The following is a 16,795-nucleotide window of genomic DNA, read 5'->3' on the forward strand; positions in this document are numbered from 1 at the left end:
GGAACAAAATTTTTGAAGTTCTGAATTGAATATAATCCCCTAAATTGCTCATCACCCTAAATGTCAAAAAAAAAAATCTTCCTCTTAAACAGCTCTAGACCAAAAGGTTACATTTAATTATTCAACCATTGCTTTCTAATATTTTTATTTTGATGAATATGGGTTAAAATATTCTTTGATTAGTTACAATGTAGAAATTAAACATTATAGTATATCTTGAAAATAAATTATGATAAAATACATCCTTTTGTTTATTTTTAATTTCCACCTCCTAAGAAAGATGATAAAAGATAATTAATTCGGAGCATAATAATATTACTTTACTTATTATTGATGTCTTCCATTTATTGGGGATACTGTTCCCTTTAATGTACTTGGACATTGAAGAATTCGAGGACGTTTTACTTTCGTATCTCGTCATTTTCTCTTCCAACTACCAAACACTAACTTTAAGCACAATTATTGACACTAATTGACTAAAAAAAAAAATTATCGATGTCATATAAGATTTGATTATGTCCACCTTCGGACAACACTAAAAAATCACACGATATATCCACTTATTTATGATGTGGATATGTATGGCACTAATTAAATATACTTCCATCCTCCACAATAATTTTTTAAAAATTTTCTTTTTGAGATGTTCACAAAAAAAACTTTTTATTTTTTTAAATGTGTTCCACTGCTAATAAGATTTCATTATCCTTATTTTTTTATTCTATTTACACTAAGAAAAGGATCGATAACAAAAAAAGATTTCCTTTAAATGTTATTTCCCTCATTTTATGTAAACGGAGATTTCAACATTTCTCATTCCTTTTTTCCACTCAAAGAAGAGATAATATTTTTTCTTCTTGAAGTGAAAATGAGAAATGAGAAATGATAAATTTCTCTTTTGTAGAAAACGAGGCGAAAAAAGAGAGGATTTAAAATGAGAAATTTCGTTATCTCTCTTTTTCTCATGATAAATTTATCAATTAAGGGCGTGTTTGATATTGGCTAATACACTGTATTAGCTAATTTAGTACAGATCAATCTAGTGTTTGATATATAGTAATAATGCGGATGACCCGGTTTAATCCCACGACCCAGTATTATTAATCAAGATTTCTTAGGATTAATAATACACTCTGTATTAATAATCTGTCATTATCCACGCTAAATATCCTGGTTACAAATTATCCTACATAATTCTTTACTGAAAACCAAACGAGCCCTAAAGAAAACACTTTTAAGGATAAAAATACTTTATCATGCATCTTATCAATCGTGCAAAATAAACCCCATCAAAATAATAACAATATAATAATAATAATAATAATAATAATAATAATAATAATAATAATAATAATAATAATAATAATAATAATAATAATAATGATGATGATGAAGTGCTGAAATCTTCGTGATAAAATGGAATCCACTCTCATCACAAACTGATGAAACTGGCTAAAATATATTTTAATTTTTATTAATATAATTAGAGTTGTTTCAAGAATAGACTCCGAGTGAAATTATACATAGAAGATGTCATCTTGTAATTTAACTATATTTATTTCAAAAAAAAAAAATAGTGATCATTGTTTTGTTTGAGAAGGAAAAAAAATAGTGATCGTTAAGACTTAAAAGAACATATTCAATTAAAAAAATAGTGACCGCTAAGTGAAGTTGTTCAATTATGCACCCAAATAGTGTGATCATATAGAAATTTGATAAGTTAACACGTAAGTAAATCTGTAAATGATGAGTAAGCAGTAGTGTATTTAATTAAAAAAAATAGTGATCGCTTAGTGTGTTAATAAAACAGTAACTGAAAAAAGGAAAGAGAAAATGAAGAAATTGAAGAGGTTTTAACGGTCAACTGATCCATCAGCTTTGATGCAGAAAAACGATTAAACAAATAAAAAGGGAGGACGTGGCACTATACATTTTTGGGACATCCAAAAACCACATCAGATTGTCTGGCAAAAGAAGATGGATGGATGCATTTCAACTTCTTTTGGTTATTAAATAGTGCATCGATTTACCAAATAGCCATTTAATATTTCTGACTCAATTGCTTTCACCATTTTTAAATTGCCCAAAACATCCTTTGTGTTTGGATGGATCAAAACCATGAATTGGAATTTCATATAAAATCATAATATTGTGCAATGGTTTATGGATCAATTGCTATTTTATTTTATAATGTATAAATCACTACAAGAAAAGAAGGGTATAACGACCAAGTTTAACGACCGAAAAAATCGGTCTTTAAAAAAGCGGGCTTAACGACCGAATTTTTAATGTCAACGACCGATATTAATTTTGTTTTTTTTATTTATATTTGCAATATAACGACCTAAATAATCGGTCGTAAATTGGTGCCTTGGATTCAACGACCGAAATTCGGTCGTAGGCAGTTTATAAATATTTTTAAATTATTTCCAACGACCGATTTTCGGTCGTTGGTAACCTGAATTTAAAAAAAAATAATAAATATGGCAACGACCGAAGTTCGGTCGTTAATATTAAAATCGGTCGTTGCTGAACGGATTTACTTAGGGTTTGCTTTTCCTTTCCCCAATTTTTCCTTAGCCGATTTTTTTACGATTTCCGCCTCCATCCCCACCGATTTCCCCGTCGCCGTCGATTCTCGCCGTCCGACGACCCCGGCCGCCGCCTGCTTTCCTCCCCGACGAACGGCCACCTCCACCGACCCCGACGCCGTGCCCGCTGCTGTCCGCCCGGTGCGCCCCTGCCGCTGCCGCTGCTTTTCGCCCGTCGCCGGAATCGCGTCGCCCTCGCCGCTGCCGCTGCTTTTCGCCCTCGCCGCCGTAGGTAAGTGGTTGTGGTGTGTGTTTGGGTTGTTGTTTATGGAATTTAAGTTGTTTATTTTGAATCCCAGCCACTGCCCTCGCCGGACCGCCCCGCTGCCTCGCCGGAAACCTCTCTCTGTCGCCGGACCGTCCTTTCCCTTACCGGAATCCTCTATTTTCGGTTAGTAATGCTAACTTATGTAATGTAGGTTATAAATTTTAATTTTGGTTAATATATTTGCATGTTATTGAATAAATTGTGAATTTATAAAGGTTAGGTTTTTCATAATTATACTTTATGAATTTATGTGAAATTGTTGTAGGTTTATGTGAATTTATGTTAGTTTATGTGAAATTTGGTATGATTTAAGATGATTAGTTTAGGTTAAGCATGAGTTTATGTGGATTACTATATTGATTATGCATTGTTAATGATTTATTTTTGTTATTTTTGATAGTGTAGTATGGTCTTGATTAGTAGAACTTAGTTAATTAGATGCTCTTTGTTTTTAGAACTTAGTTAAATTTATCTTAGGATAGAAGTAAGTTAGTTTCAATAATTTAGTGATATTCTTAATTAGTAGTGACAATATATCATCTTTGAACTTAGTGAAGAACTTAGTGATGAACTTAGTTAAAATCTTAGTTAATATATCATCTTTTAGGTCTTAATCGTATATATATAGGTAGGTATATAAATTTATTTATAATTATAAATTTGAATTTGTTTATTGTGTCGCCGGTGGGGGAGAGGCGAATAACGTGTTATGATTATATGATTATTTGTGTTGAGCATGTTTTAATTATAACTATTGCATGATTGTTTCGCCGGTGGGGGAGAGGCGAATAGCCTGTTTTGATTATTTATGATTGTGATTATTGGAGTTTGGGCCGCCGGTGGGGGAGAGGCGGAGGCGGTAGCAATGACTACCGCCCTGGTTTTGTTGTGTTGAAATACAATCCTCAATCATCCTTCTTCTCTTCAAATCATAATCGTCATCCTTCTTTAATTCTAAAGTCGAATATTCCTTCTTCAACACCATTATCATAATCGTCATCCTTCTTTAATTCTAAACTACAATCATCTTTCATTAATTCTTAATTGTCATCATTTATCGGATATTAATATTCACTCTTATTCTAAATTTTATTCTTAACCTTAATCTTAATCGAAATCATTAATTCATCAACTTAATGTTGAACCATCCTTCGAACATCACAATGAAATCTTATGTTTAAACTAATTTAATTCTTAATAATATATGTGTCACAGCCCAAAACCATTTACTACCTTTGCAAATTTTATTTGAAAATTTATTGTATTTTCGAGATATTAAAAATATAAATCTATGAGTCGAGTTTGTGATGAATTATCTAGTCGCGCCCCTAGCTAGATGTATGACTCTAAATTCTAGGTTATACCTATAGAAATAAAGTTTTATATTCTAAAATATTTTTATATAAATTTGGGCCTAAATAAATTTATTTACTTAAATATATTTATCATGGACATTATATTAATTTTGGATTAAGAATAAAATATTTTCATAAATTTTGTTAGTGTTGGGCTTATTATTATTAATGTGCCAAATTCTTTTGCAATGATCCTAAAAAAATTATTCAAGTTTTAACATTTATAGTTTATTAATGATTTTAAGGATTTGGATACCTTATTTTCGTATCTGCAAATTAACAATTTCTACTCTATTTATTTACATTTTGTTTAAAGAAGTCTCCAAGCCAGCCATTCCTATTTTCATTCTTATCAGATATCTAACCGCTCTAATTAGATAAATGACTTTGAACTATAGATTATATTTATAAAAAGATACAAATTTATGTTATCAAATATTTTTAATAAATATGTTGGGCCATAGTTTTTATTCTTTTTCTATGATAATTGGGTTAAAATTTTATTATTTGAAAGCCCATTTATCATCTTTAAAGCCCAATTATTATTATAAGCTCATATGTCTTTCTTTAATTAAAATGAGATGTTACGTGGTTCAGTTTTTCCTTAGCCAAATATTCTGATTTAATCTCCTTCAGCCACCTAATTTTATTCAGCCACGTATCACTCACTGCTATCACATTTAAATTCACCCAAATAACCTACTAGGTTTCATTTCATCAAAATTTTCCAGAGCACAAATTTCATTCAGGTTAACAGACTTCTCATTTCTGATATTTCCTTCACAAAACTTCAGTTGGTAATTTTATTGTTTCTGTGAGATTTCATGTTTTAATTTATCACAGCAAATTACTACGTTTTTCTTTCATTCTCATTTATTTTGTGAAACAACACAAGCCCATTAAACCAAACCCCTCTGTACATATGCACATAACCAAAATTCCTTAAAAAGAAAATCTTTTATAAGAAATCATTTTGAATAAATTCATTTCCGTAAGTATTTGACAAACATCACAGCAGCAAACTTTGATTTCTACAGCAGCAAACTTTGATCAGCAAACTTTGATTTCTTTCACATTCAAATCTTTGACGAACAAGTAATTTACTACCTATTTAAATATGACCATCATCGCTGCAAATTTTACAAAGCAAAACTATACTTTCGGAAAAATCAAGTTTTTCTTTATTTTCCCAAATGTTTTTTATATGAATTTGGACCTCAATAAATTATAGCTTATTTATATTGGAGCAGATTTATGATGTTGGGCCAAATATATTATGTAACTTTGCATAATTTTAAAACATTAGCTATTATTAAATATAAATTTTATTCTTAACATTTTAGTATAATTTGGGCCTTGTATAAAATATTTTTGTAGGCTATTTGTTTGAGCCTCACTTGTATTCATGGGGTAAAAATATTGAAAAGCCCATAATATTTTAGATACTTATCGAATGTGATTCTTTAAATTTTTGTAGAATTTCAACCACAACTTTAATTCTTCCAGTTTAAGAATCCTCCTCAGCCATCCAATTTATTTAGTCAATCTTGTGCAATAAGGAATTCATTTTATCCTTTCCACCGCCTCACTTTTTTATAAAATTAGCTTCTCTCATTTTCTGGAAATATTTCGAAAATACAGCTAGCCAATTTTGATTTCCACAGCAGCAAATTTAGCAGCAAATTTTGAAGCAGCCAACTTTGAAGCAACAAAGTTTGATTGATCTCTTTTCACACTTTCACACGTTCTATGTCAAATATTTCAATCTATTTAAACATCATTGTATCATTCTCAAATTCACAAATCAACAAAAATTCACTCAAATATTTCCAATTCGCAGCAACTGATTTATTTCACTCATTCAAGCTGGTAATTTTAATAACTTTTTGAAAAGTTATTTCATTTCAAGCATATCAACAATTTTCTGCATTTTCGCCAAAACCAAGGCTAAACATCAAAAACTTTGTTTTCAAAATCCAATCATGCATACATCTATTTTTCTGTAATTTATATATATTGCTAAATACATGAAAAAGAAAATAGAATAAATCTTATATATTACATGGGAAATAGAGATAGAAGAAGTGGAAGAGGGATGGTGCCTAGGATACGGGGAGCTGTTGAACAGCGCCGCCGGTGCTACGCGCCACGGCGGCCGGCGGGAGAAGACAGAGGCGGCGACGGTGGTTTGGTTTGGCAGCACCGGATCTGGAAAGGGAGGCAGCCTGACCGGCTGCTGCTGCCGGCCAAAGGAGAGGTGGGAGGCATGGACGGGGTGGTGGCGCTGGCAGGCGGCGTGCCGTCTGGTGGTGGCGGCGGTAGGAGGCTGAGAGGGAGAGAAGAAGAGAGGGAGTGAACGGTTGAGAGAGAGCGGCAGAGAGAATGAAGAGGTTAGGCTGCGTATGTGTTTTGGTGAATTGGGGGTTTTAATTAGGGAAAGTTAGAATGGGCTTGGGCCCTAGGTTAACTATAATTTTTGGGCTTCAGTTTATTAAGTGATTGGGCTGTAGGTTTAGTAAATAAATTGGGCTTAATTCTATTTATTTTTATGGGCTGAAATTTCATATATTTTTACAAATGATATTATTAAATTTTATATTTCAATTTACATTATTAATTTAAATTTAGTTTTCATTAAATATTGAGCCAAAATATTTTTTTAAAGAAAAATTCTTTTATAATTTATTAGACCAATGATTTTTCCAAATGATTTTATTATAATAAATTCTTAAGATTTAAACTACTATTATTATTATTTTTAAGTTTAATTAGGCCTTATATTTATTATTTGAATTTATCTGACTAGGTGCGACGCGACTAGGACGTGAACTTTAAATTCTTGCAGTTAATTTTCAAAGCTCAAAAGTTCAAGTTTCAGGTGTGGGATTTATTTCAGTACATGCACGTGGTTAATATTTGTCCATTTTAATATTATGTGTTTACCGTATGTGTTGTAAAAATATTTATCGCTAGGGGCCAGCATAATTGGTCCAGGACTTCACCGTCCTTGGTATGCCACAAATGCGATTTCATGTTACAGGGTTGCAACCATTATATTGTCGCCAGGGATCCATATATAGGGTCCGGGACATTAAAGTCCTTGGAGTTGCCACAGTGCGTATGGAAGTTATGTTACGTTATGACAATATGTGTTACCATTTTATTAACATGGACAATTATTGCATGTTCCCACACTGAGTGTACCCTGTATGCTCATCCCATATTCAACAGTTTCAGGTGATTGATATCGGAGGCGCGTGGAGAGTCGAATGGGCGCGTCGAATCTATTTAAAGATAAATGTTTCCTAAAACATATTATGTTATTTCATGTGATATCTCTTGATTATGTAAACTCTGAAATTCTATACTATTTGAGATTTGTGTGTGATTTGTTTAAATAAATGTTGTTATATTATTTTAATGTCATGACTTGTTTAATTTATATTTAAATTCATTTCAAATATTTATTTAAGAATTTATATCTTTACGAAAATATATACATGGATACATACATAATTTTTAATTATATAAAGATTTTATTTTGTTATATTTTCCGCTGCTAAAAAGATATTATTTTATATTTAGAGTTTTTCCTTAGTACAAGTTTTATTAATTAGTTAATTATTTTTCTGACATCTTCATGTCGTGCTTTGAAAATAAAGTTGTTAAATTTATGATTTAAAAATCAAGATTTATATTTGAATACATTATTGAAAATTTTTGATATCTTATAAATCGTTTTAAAAGTGCTTTAAAAACCAATTTTATTTAAAGGTTTCTTTTTCTTAAAATTATTTTCGAAAATATTTATTTTAAAAGTGAGTTTTAAATTATTTTAAAAGACTTCCGCATTAAATATTTATTTAAATTTTATATTTAACTCCTTAATTAGATTAGGGTGTTACAACATGGTATCAGAGCAGGTCTACTTTCCTGTAGACTCTGCAAAATATTTTACATAAAATTCTTAAATGTCATGTGTGAGAAAATCCATTCGACCTCTACGTGCTCCGACTTCAAGGTAAATGTATTTTAAAAGTATTTCAAAATATTTTTATAGGGATGAGTATAAATTGTTTACGTTGAAAGTATGTTGAAATTTGCTGCAATAATTGAAGTTATTATCAGAAAGTTCAAGTTCATTATGCAAGTTATTATGAGAAAGTTTAGTATTCAAATTATATGTTGAAGATTATTGCAGCTATGAGTAAAGATATTTCAAATATTTTTCAAGAGGATGAGTATAAATTATTTACGTTGAAAGTATAGTGAATTTGCTACAATGATTGAAGTTATTATGTGAAAATGTTCAAGTTCAGTATTCAAGTTATTATGTTGAAGATTATTGCAACTATGAATTGTCAAATTTCGAGGACGAAATTCTTTTAAGTGGGTAGGTTTGTCACAGCCCAAAACCATTTACTACCTTTGCAAATTTTATTTGAAAATTTATTGTATTTTCGAGATATTAAAAATATAAATCTATGAGTCGAGTTTGTGATGAATTATCTAGTCGCGCCCCTAGCTAGATGTATGACTCTAAATTCTAGGTTATACCTATAGAAATAAAGTTTTATATTCTAAAATATTTTTATATAAATTTGGGCCTAAATAAATTTATTTACTTAAATATATTTATCATGGACATTATATTAATTTTGGATTAAGAATAAAATATTTTCATAATTTTTATTAGTGTTGGGACTTATTATTATTAATGGGCCAAATTCTTTTGCAATGATCCTAAAACAATTATTCAAGTTTCAACATTTATAGTTTATTAATGATTTCAAGGATTTGGATACCTTATTTTCGTATCTGCAAATTAACAATTTCTACTCTATTTATTTACATTTGTTTAAAGAAGTCTCCAAGCCAGCCATTCCTATTTTCATTCTTATCAGATATCTAACCGCTCTAATTAGATAAATGACTTTGAACTATAGATTATATTTATAAAAAGATACAAATTTATGTTATCAAATATTTTTAATAAATATGTTGGGCCATAGTTTTTATTCTTTTTCTATGATAATTGGGTTAAAATTTTATTATTTGAAAGCCCATTTATCATCTTTAAAGCCCAATTATTATTATAAGCTCATATGTCTTTCTTTAATTAAAATGAGATGTTACGTGGTTCAGTTTTTCCTTAGCCAAATATTCTGATTTAATCTCCTTCAGCCACCTAATTTTATTCAGCCACGTATCACTCACTGCTATCACATTTAAATTCACCCAAATAACCTACTAGGTTTCATTTCATCAAAATTTTCCAGAGCACAAATTTCATTCAGGTTAACAGACTTCTCATTTCTGATATTTCCTTCACAAAACTTCAGTTGGTAATTTTATTGTTTCTGTGAGATTTCATGTTTTAATTTATCACAGCAAATTACTACGTTTTTCTTTCATTCTCATTTATTTTGTGAAACAACACAAGCCCATTAAACCAAACCCCTCTGTACATATGCACATAACCAAAATTCCTTAAAAAGAAAATCTTTTATAAGAAATCATTTTGAATAAATTCATTTCCGTAAGTATTTGACAAACATCACAGCAGCAAACTTTGATTTCTACAGCAGCAAACTTTGATCAGCAAACTTTGATTTCTTTCACATTCAAATCTTTGACGAACAAGTAATTTACTACCTATTTAAATATGACCATCATCGCTGCAAATTTTACAAAGCAAAACTATACTTTCGGAAAAATCAAGTTTTTCTTTATTTTTCCAAATATTTTTATATGAATTTGGACCTCAATAAATTATAGCTTATTTATATTGGAGCAGATTTATGATGTTGGGCCAAATATATTATGTAACTTTGCATAATTTTAAAACATTAGCTATTATTAAATATAAATTTTATTCTTAACATTTTAGTATAATTTGGGCCTTGTATAAAATATTTTTGTAGGCTATTTGTTTGAGCCTCACTTGTATTCATGGGGTAAAAATATTGAAAAGCCCATAATATTTTAGATACTTATCGAATGTGATTCTTTAAATTTTTGTAGAATTTCAACCACAACTTTAATTCTTCCAGTTTAAGAATCCTCCACAGCCATCCAATTTATTTAGTCAATCTTGTGCAATAAGGAATTCATTTTATCCTTTCCACCGCCTCACTTTTTTTATAAAATTAGCTTCTCTCATTTTCTGGAAATATTTCGAAAATACAGCTAGCCAATTTTGATTTCCACAGCAGCAAATTTAGCAGCAAATTTTGAAGCAGCTAACTTTGAAGCAACAAAGTTTGATTGATCTCTTTTCACACTTTCACACGTTCTATGTCAAATATTTCAATCTATTTAAACATCATTGTATCATTCTCAAATTCACAAATCAACAAAAATTCACTCAAATATTTCCAATTCGCAGCAACTGATTTATTTCACTCATTCAAGCTGGTAATTTTAATAACTTTTTGAAAAGTTATTTCATTTCAAGCATATCAACAATTTTCTGCATTTTCGCCAAAACCAAGGCTAAACATCAAAAACTTTGTTTTCAAAATCCAATCATGCATACATCTATTTTTCTGTAATTTATATATATTGCTAAATACATGAAAAAGAAAATAGAATAAATCTTATATATTACATGGGAAATAGAGATAGAAGAAGTGGAAGAGGGATGGTGCCTAGGATACGGGGAGCTGTTGAACAGCGCCGCCGGTGCTACGCGCCACGGCGGCCGGCGGGAGAAGACAGAGGCGGCGACGGTGGTTTGGTTTGGCAGCACCGGATCTGGAAAGGGAGGCAGCCTGACCGGCTGCTGCTGCCGGCCAAAGGAGAGGTGGGAGGCATGGACGGGGTGGTGGCGCTGGCAGGCGGCGTGCCGTCTGGTGGTGGCGGCGGTAGGAGGCTGAGAGGGAGAGAAGAAGAGAGGGAGTGAACGGTTGAGAGAGAGCGGCAGAGAGAATGAAGAGGTTAGGCTGCGTATGTGTTTTGGTGAATTGGGGGTTTTAATTAGGGAAAGTTAGAATGGGCTTGGGCCCTAGGTTAACTATAATTTTTGGGCTTCAGTTTATTAAGTGATTGGGCTGTAGGTTTAGTAAATAAATTGGGCTTAATTCTATTTATTTTTATGGGCTGAAATTTCATATATTTTTACAAATGATATTATTAAATTTTATATTTCAATTTACATTATTAATTTAAATTTAGTTTTCATTAAATATTGAGCCAAAATATTTTTTTAAAGAAAAATTCTTTTATAATTTATTAGACCAATGATTTTTCCAAATGATTTTATTATAATAAATTCTTAAGATTTAAACTACTATTATTATTATTTTTAAGTTTAATTAGGCCTTATATTTATTATTTGAATTTATCTGACTAGGTGCGACGCGACTAGGACGTGAACTTTAAATTCTTGCAGTTAATTTTCAAAGCTCAAAAGTTCAAGTTTCAGGTGTGGGATTTATTTCAGTACATGCACGTGGTTAATATTTGTCCATTTTAATATTATGTGTTTACCGTATGTGTTGTAAAAATATTTATCGCTAGGGGCCAGCATAATTGGTCCAGGACTTCACCGTCCTTGGTATGCCACAAAGCGATTTCATGTTACAGGGTTGCAACCATTATATTGTCGCCAGGGATCCATATATAGGGTCCGGGACATTAAAGTCCTTGGAGTTGCCACAGTGCGTATGGAAGTTATGTTACGTTATGACAATATGTGTTACCATTTTATTAACATGGACAATTATTGCATGTTCCCACACTGAGTGTACCCTGTATGCTCATCCCATATTCAACAGTTTCAGGTGATTGATATCGGAGGCGCGTGGAGAGTCGAATGGGCGCGTCGAATCTATTTAAAGATAAATGTTTCCTAAAACATATTATGTTATTTCATGTGATATCTCTTGATTATGTAAACTCTGAAATTCTATACTATTTGAGATTTGTGTGTGATTTGTTTAAATAAATGTTGTTATATTATTTTAATGTCATGACTTGTTTAATTTATATTTAAATTCATTTCAAATATTTATTTAAGAATTTATATCTTTACGAAAATATATACATGGATACATACATAATTTTTAATTATATAAAGATTTTATTTTGTTATATTTTCCGCTGCTAAAAAGATATTATTTTATATTTAGAGTTTTTCCTTAGTACAAGTTTTATTAATTAGTTAATTATTTTTCTGACATCTTCATGTCGTGCTTTGAAAATAAAGTTGTTAAATTTATGATTTAAAAATCAAGATTTATATTTGAATACATTATTGAAAATTTTTGATATCTTATAAATCGTTTTAAAAGTGCTTTAAAAACCAATTTTATTTAAAGGTTTCTTTTTCTTAAAATTATTTTCGAAAATATTTATTTTAAAAGTGAGTTTTAAATTATTTTAAAAGACTTCCGCATTAAATATTTATTTAAATTTTATATTTAACTCCTTAATTAGATTAGGGTGTTACAATATGAATGCAGGAAGTATAATTATGAGTTTAGATCGGGGGTGGATGTATAGGCGTTATGCTGAAGGTAGTCTTACTGAGGAGTTCATGGATGGATTGGAAGTATTTATCCATTATGCATCTTCTCGACCAGAATTAATGATTGGAAATAAAATCAAATGCCCGTGCACGAAATGTAAGAACAAAAAATTTGATACTCCAAATACTGTGAGGATTCATTTGGCAAAGAAAACAACAACATTGTTCAAATGTGAGTGGTTCGACCCTGAGATTGGAAGTGGAACTGAAGTTGACCGTAACTTCAATTTGGTTTCAGTCAACAAAAATCGTCGTTATTCCAAATATGAACCCTTTATCCTTGCCGATCAAGCTATACAAGTTTATTATTCCTCTTTTCCTAGTAAAAATAACAATAGAAGGAATTGGTTGGCTGCTTGTAAAGTGAAAGCAAGGCCAGTTGTTGAAGTTTCCACAACTGAAATTCCAACAACATCTTTGCCGTTTCAAGAGGAAGTCATAGGCAGAATATCTCCAACGACTATAGATGACATCCCAACAATTATTCACCCACTTGGAGGCGAGGTGGAGATAGATGACGATGAAGATGATGAAATTAACAATGAAGACATTCCTTTAGACTCACCCGAGTCTTCAAATTCTGATTCTAATTGAGTAAATATATTTGTCAACTTATGTATTTAATGTAGTCTACAATCCTTATTGGAACTAATGAATTAATCACTTCAAATTATCATATAGATGTCTACTTCTGGCCAATCCGGATCTACGCATTCGACCGACGATGCGGATGTGTCCGTGACGCCGCCCACGGGGGCTATACCGACTGGTGTTGCTACTGATGGGCGCATATGGGTGCATCTTCATGGCAGGTCTGTTTAATAATATATATCAATTTACTTCCAAAGTAAATAAACATTAATTCTAATCTAAGTTTCAAATTTCTAAGTGTTTTGAGGCCGAGTGGACCTATTCGGGCTAGGGCTACTGATAGCTTCCAAGGTATGCCAGATGCAAGTGGCACGAATTGGAAGAATTTGACTGAGGAGATGAAGGACGTGTACTTCGACGAATTTGTGGTATAATCATGTAATATATATAATTATGTCTTATTCTAAATGAACACTCACAAATACTAATTTTACTGTTATTTTCAATAACTTTCAACAGAAAGCATTTTGTTGGCAACAAGATAAATATACCAGACACCAAATTAAGAAGGCGTGGATCTCAGAGGCTCGAGTAGCATATAAGGATTACATTTCTGCATGCAAGAAAACCCTCCTACTACACAAGAAGAAGATTGATTATCTCAATCCTATTGTTGAGGCTGCTTGGAGGGCTTATTGGGCATTGCCTGAAACTCAGGCAAGGTCTGCACAGGCGTCTAAGAATCGTCGTTCTGAGCCTTGCGGTGTTGGTACAGGGATGGCTATCCATCATGGGGGGTCGCGTAGCGCTCTAGATCATGCTGAGCATCTGGTAACTTTACATTCTAAATTTTATTTCAATGGATTTATGTCTATTAAATCGTTACTTTACTTTAACGTATTTTTGAAGGCTCGGGAGAGCAATATCCCTTTTGACGCGGCGTCTTGGGCTACCTTTCGACGTATCCATTTTAAGAATGGACAGTATACCGCCGGACGACCTGCGCAGCACGGGGTATGACGTTAATTGCAAATGTTTAATTTGTTTTGTTATAATAATCTATTTTACTACTGTTCTAACATTTTTTATATTGTAGTTGGAGGTCGAGAGGCGAGTGGCAGAGCTGCGTGAGATACAGGGAGAGGTCACACCCGCCGACGTGGATCGCATCTTCCGAGAGGTAGTCACTCCTGATCCGAAGGGGCGCATCATGGGATTAGGTATGATGATGTCGAAGGCGCTTACTTCAGGCGGCGGTGAGTCGAGCACCTCCACCAGCACCTCACACTTCGATGCTCCTTCAAAGGCTGAGTTTACCACTTTGAGGGAGGATCTTGACACCACAGCGAGGGCTCTGACCACAGCAGTGCAGGAGATAGAGGCCAGGAGACAGAGAGAGGAGGAGCAGGCTAGGACTATACAGGAGATGCAGTCCCAGATCGCGTTGCTCATGCGAGGATTTCGACCATCCACCCCTTCTAATGAGACTCACCCAGACCTTTGATTATGCTGACTATGTTTTCATGTACTTTTTTATGCTTTGAATACTGAATTTTTGTTTTTGTTGATATTTTTTAGGATTTTCTACTTTGTTATGGGATGATTATTTGTTTTTAGTATTTTCATGATTTGGGACTACGATTATTATGAATCATTTATATATTGCTATGTTATGGAAAATAATAATAATAGTATACTAATAATCTGAATATAAATATATATATATAAAAAATAATAATAACGACCGAAATTCGGTCGTAGAAAGAATCTTTCGGTCGAGTCAAAGCAAGGTCTCATAACTGTATAAACAGTATTCAACGACCGTTTTTCGGTCGTTGATTAACGACCGAAATTTTCGGTCGTTAACCAACGACCGAAAAAACGGTCGTTGAATTACGAACTTTGGTCGTATGCTCAACGATATTTACGACCGAATTTTCGGTCGTTAGAAACAACGACCGTTTGCTTTCGGTCGTTAAAAGCCGCGCGACGATCGAAGCTGCGACGTCCTTGTACGATCGTAAATTCGGTCGTTAACCAATTTAACGACCAAATTTCAGGTCTTAACGATCGAAAATTCGGTCGTTAACGCCGCCTTTTCTTGTAGTGAATATTTTTTAATTATTTTAATAATAAAATTATTATTCATTTAATCTGATTTTGTCATTGTTGATGATTTTTTTATATTATAGTTATGCCTCATAAGTCGGATTTACAACGACATATTTTACGAATAATGATTCATAAACACAAATTTATAATTAGAACTCATTTAATTTTGTCACGTTAAGTTCGAAGTTATTATCAAAACTCATATCAACTTTCAGTCATAATCAGATCAAAACTTGAAAACAGATTGAATTTTAATATATGTACATGTATATCAACTTTCGGTCCCACCGTAAGTGAAATCTTTTTTTTTTTTGCACGAGACTTAAGAAATGTATATTTTGTGTGTAGATAAAAAAGTGAAAATGTGTTTAAAGGAAAAAACTTTTACCCAAAAAAGAAAGAGTCTCACTTACAGTAGAACGCTCAAAATAGAAAGAGTCTCAGATACAATGGGACGGAGGGAGTATAATTGAGGAGTGCCAATCAACATGGCAATTCCGTCCGCTGTTCAGATTCTAGTGTAACATCACTTGGATTCTCTTTCATTTTCTCATACGATAATTGGTACACTTATAAGTGGCATTTAAAATTTATAACATATAACGCCAGTCAACAGAACTACATCAAATTTCACTTAAAAATGAATAAAATTAATTAACATAAAAAAATAAGTATATTAAGCAAACATATTCCAAACCAAACAAATATATAAAAGCACCCAAAATAATTCAAGATATAATCTTGACTCGCACATCAATAGAGATTGATAATTTATCATTAATGATTTTTACATAGATTTGAAGATGTCTTATTGTATAAATGTGGTTCAACTTCTTTGAAATCTCTGTTGTTGAAAACTGTATATCAACACCAATTACATCAGTCTGAAAAAAATTCATATGTTTACATTTAATTTATTGGGAGTGACTGAAGTGATTGTTGAATTCGAACACATCTCTTCATTCATTTGGACTTAATCATGCATGCAATAATAACATTAAAGTATGATTATATTAGTAATATGGGAATTAAAAAATTAATAAAATAAGTGTGGAAATTTTAATATATTTCAATTATATAACCTCTGAAATTGTCACCTACTCGTATGCATAAATGCTCGCAGTAGATATTTCTAGTATGGTTAGTGATACTAATGCCAAGTAAAGTATTAGTAAAACAATAAAGAACACTACTCAGAAATTAGTTACCAGTTCGGTTAACACACCTACTATGGGGGCCTCCACTAATTGAAGTTAAGATACACATGGACTTACACAATAAGACACTCTCAGTCTCTCTTACTAGGCCCATATACCTTCCCAAAACTTCACCCACGGTGGAAAATTGG

General features: G+C 31.9%; 1 protein-coding gene and 1 long non-coding RNA gene across 11 annotated transcripts; both read left to right on the top strand.

The window, feature by feature from the left end:
* Positions 1–4,075: 4,075 nt before the first annotated feature.
* On the top strand, positions 4,076–12,187 carry LOC130993572 (uncharacterized). 10 transcript variants are annotated; one of them, XR_009091711.1, is made up of 4 exons: positions 4,552–6,604; positions 7,021–11,152; positions 11,569–11,640; positions 11,993–12,187. It is a non-coding gene; the product is annotated as an uncharacterized LOC130993572 (long non-coding RNA). The 10 variants fall into 10 exon arrangements; XR_009091715.1 differs by having other exon boundaries at positions 11,999–12,187; XR_009091716.1 differs by lacking the exon at positions 11,569–11,640 and having other exon boundaries at positions 11,999–12,187.
* Positions 12,188–13,425: 1,238 nt separating this feature from the next.
* LOC130993986 (uncharacterized) lies at positions 13,426–14,839 on the top strand. Its single transcript, XM_057919024.1, has 4 exons — positions 13,426–13,556; positions 13,634–13,763; positions 13,855–14,349; positions 14,432–14,839. Exons 1-4 carry the CDS (start codon positions 13,426–13,428, stop codon positions 14,837–14,839), a joined length of 1,164 nt encoding a protein of 387 aa, XP_057775007.1.
* Positions 14,840–16,795: the final 1,956 nt, after the last annotated feature.

The sequence above is a fragment of the Salvia miltiorrhiza genome, chromosome 7, assembly GCF_028751815.1.
Source record: "Salvia miltiorrhiza cultivar Shanhuang (shh) chromosome 7, IMPLAD_Smil_shh, whole genome shotgun sequence".
NCBI lineage: Eukaryota > Viridiplantae > Streptophyta > Magnoliopsida > Lamiales > Lamiaceae > Salvia > Salvia miltiorrhiza.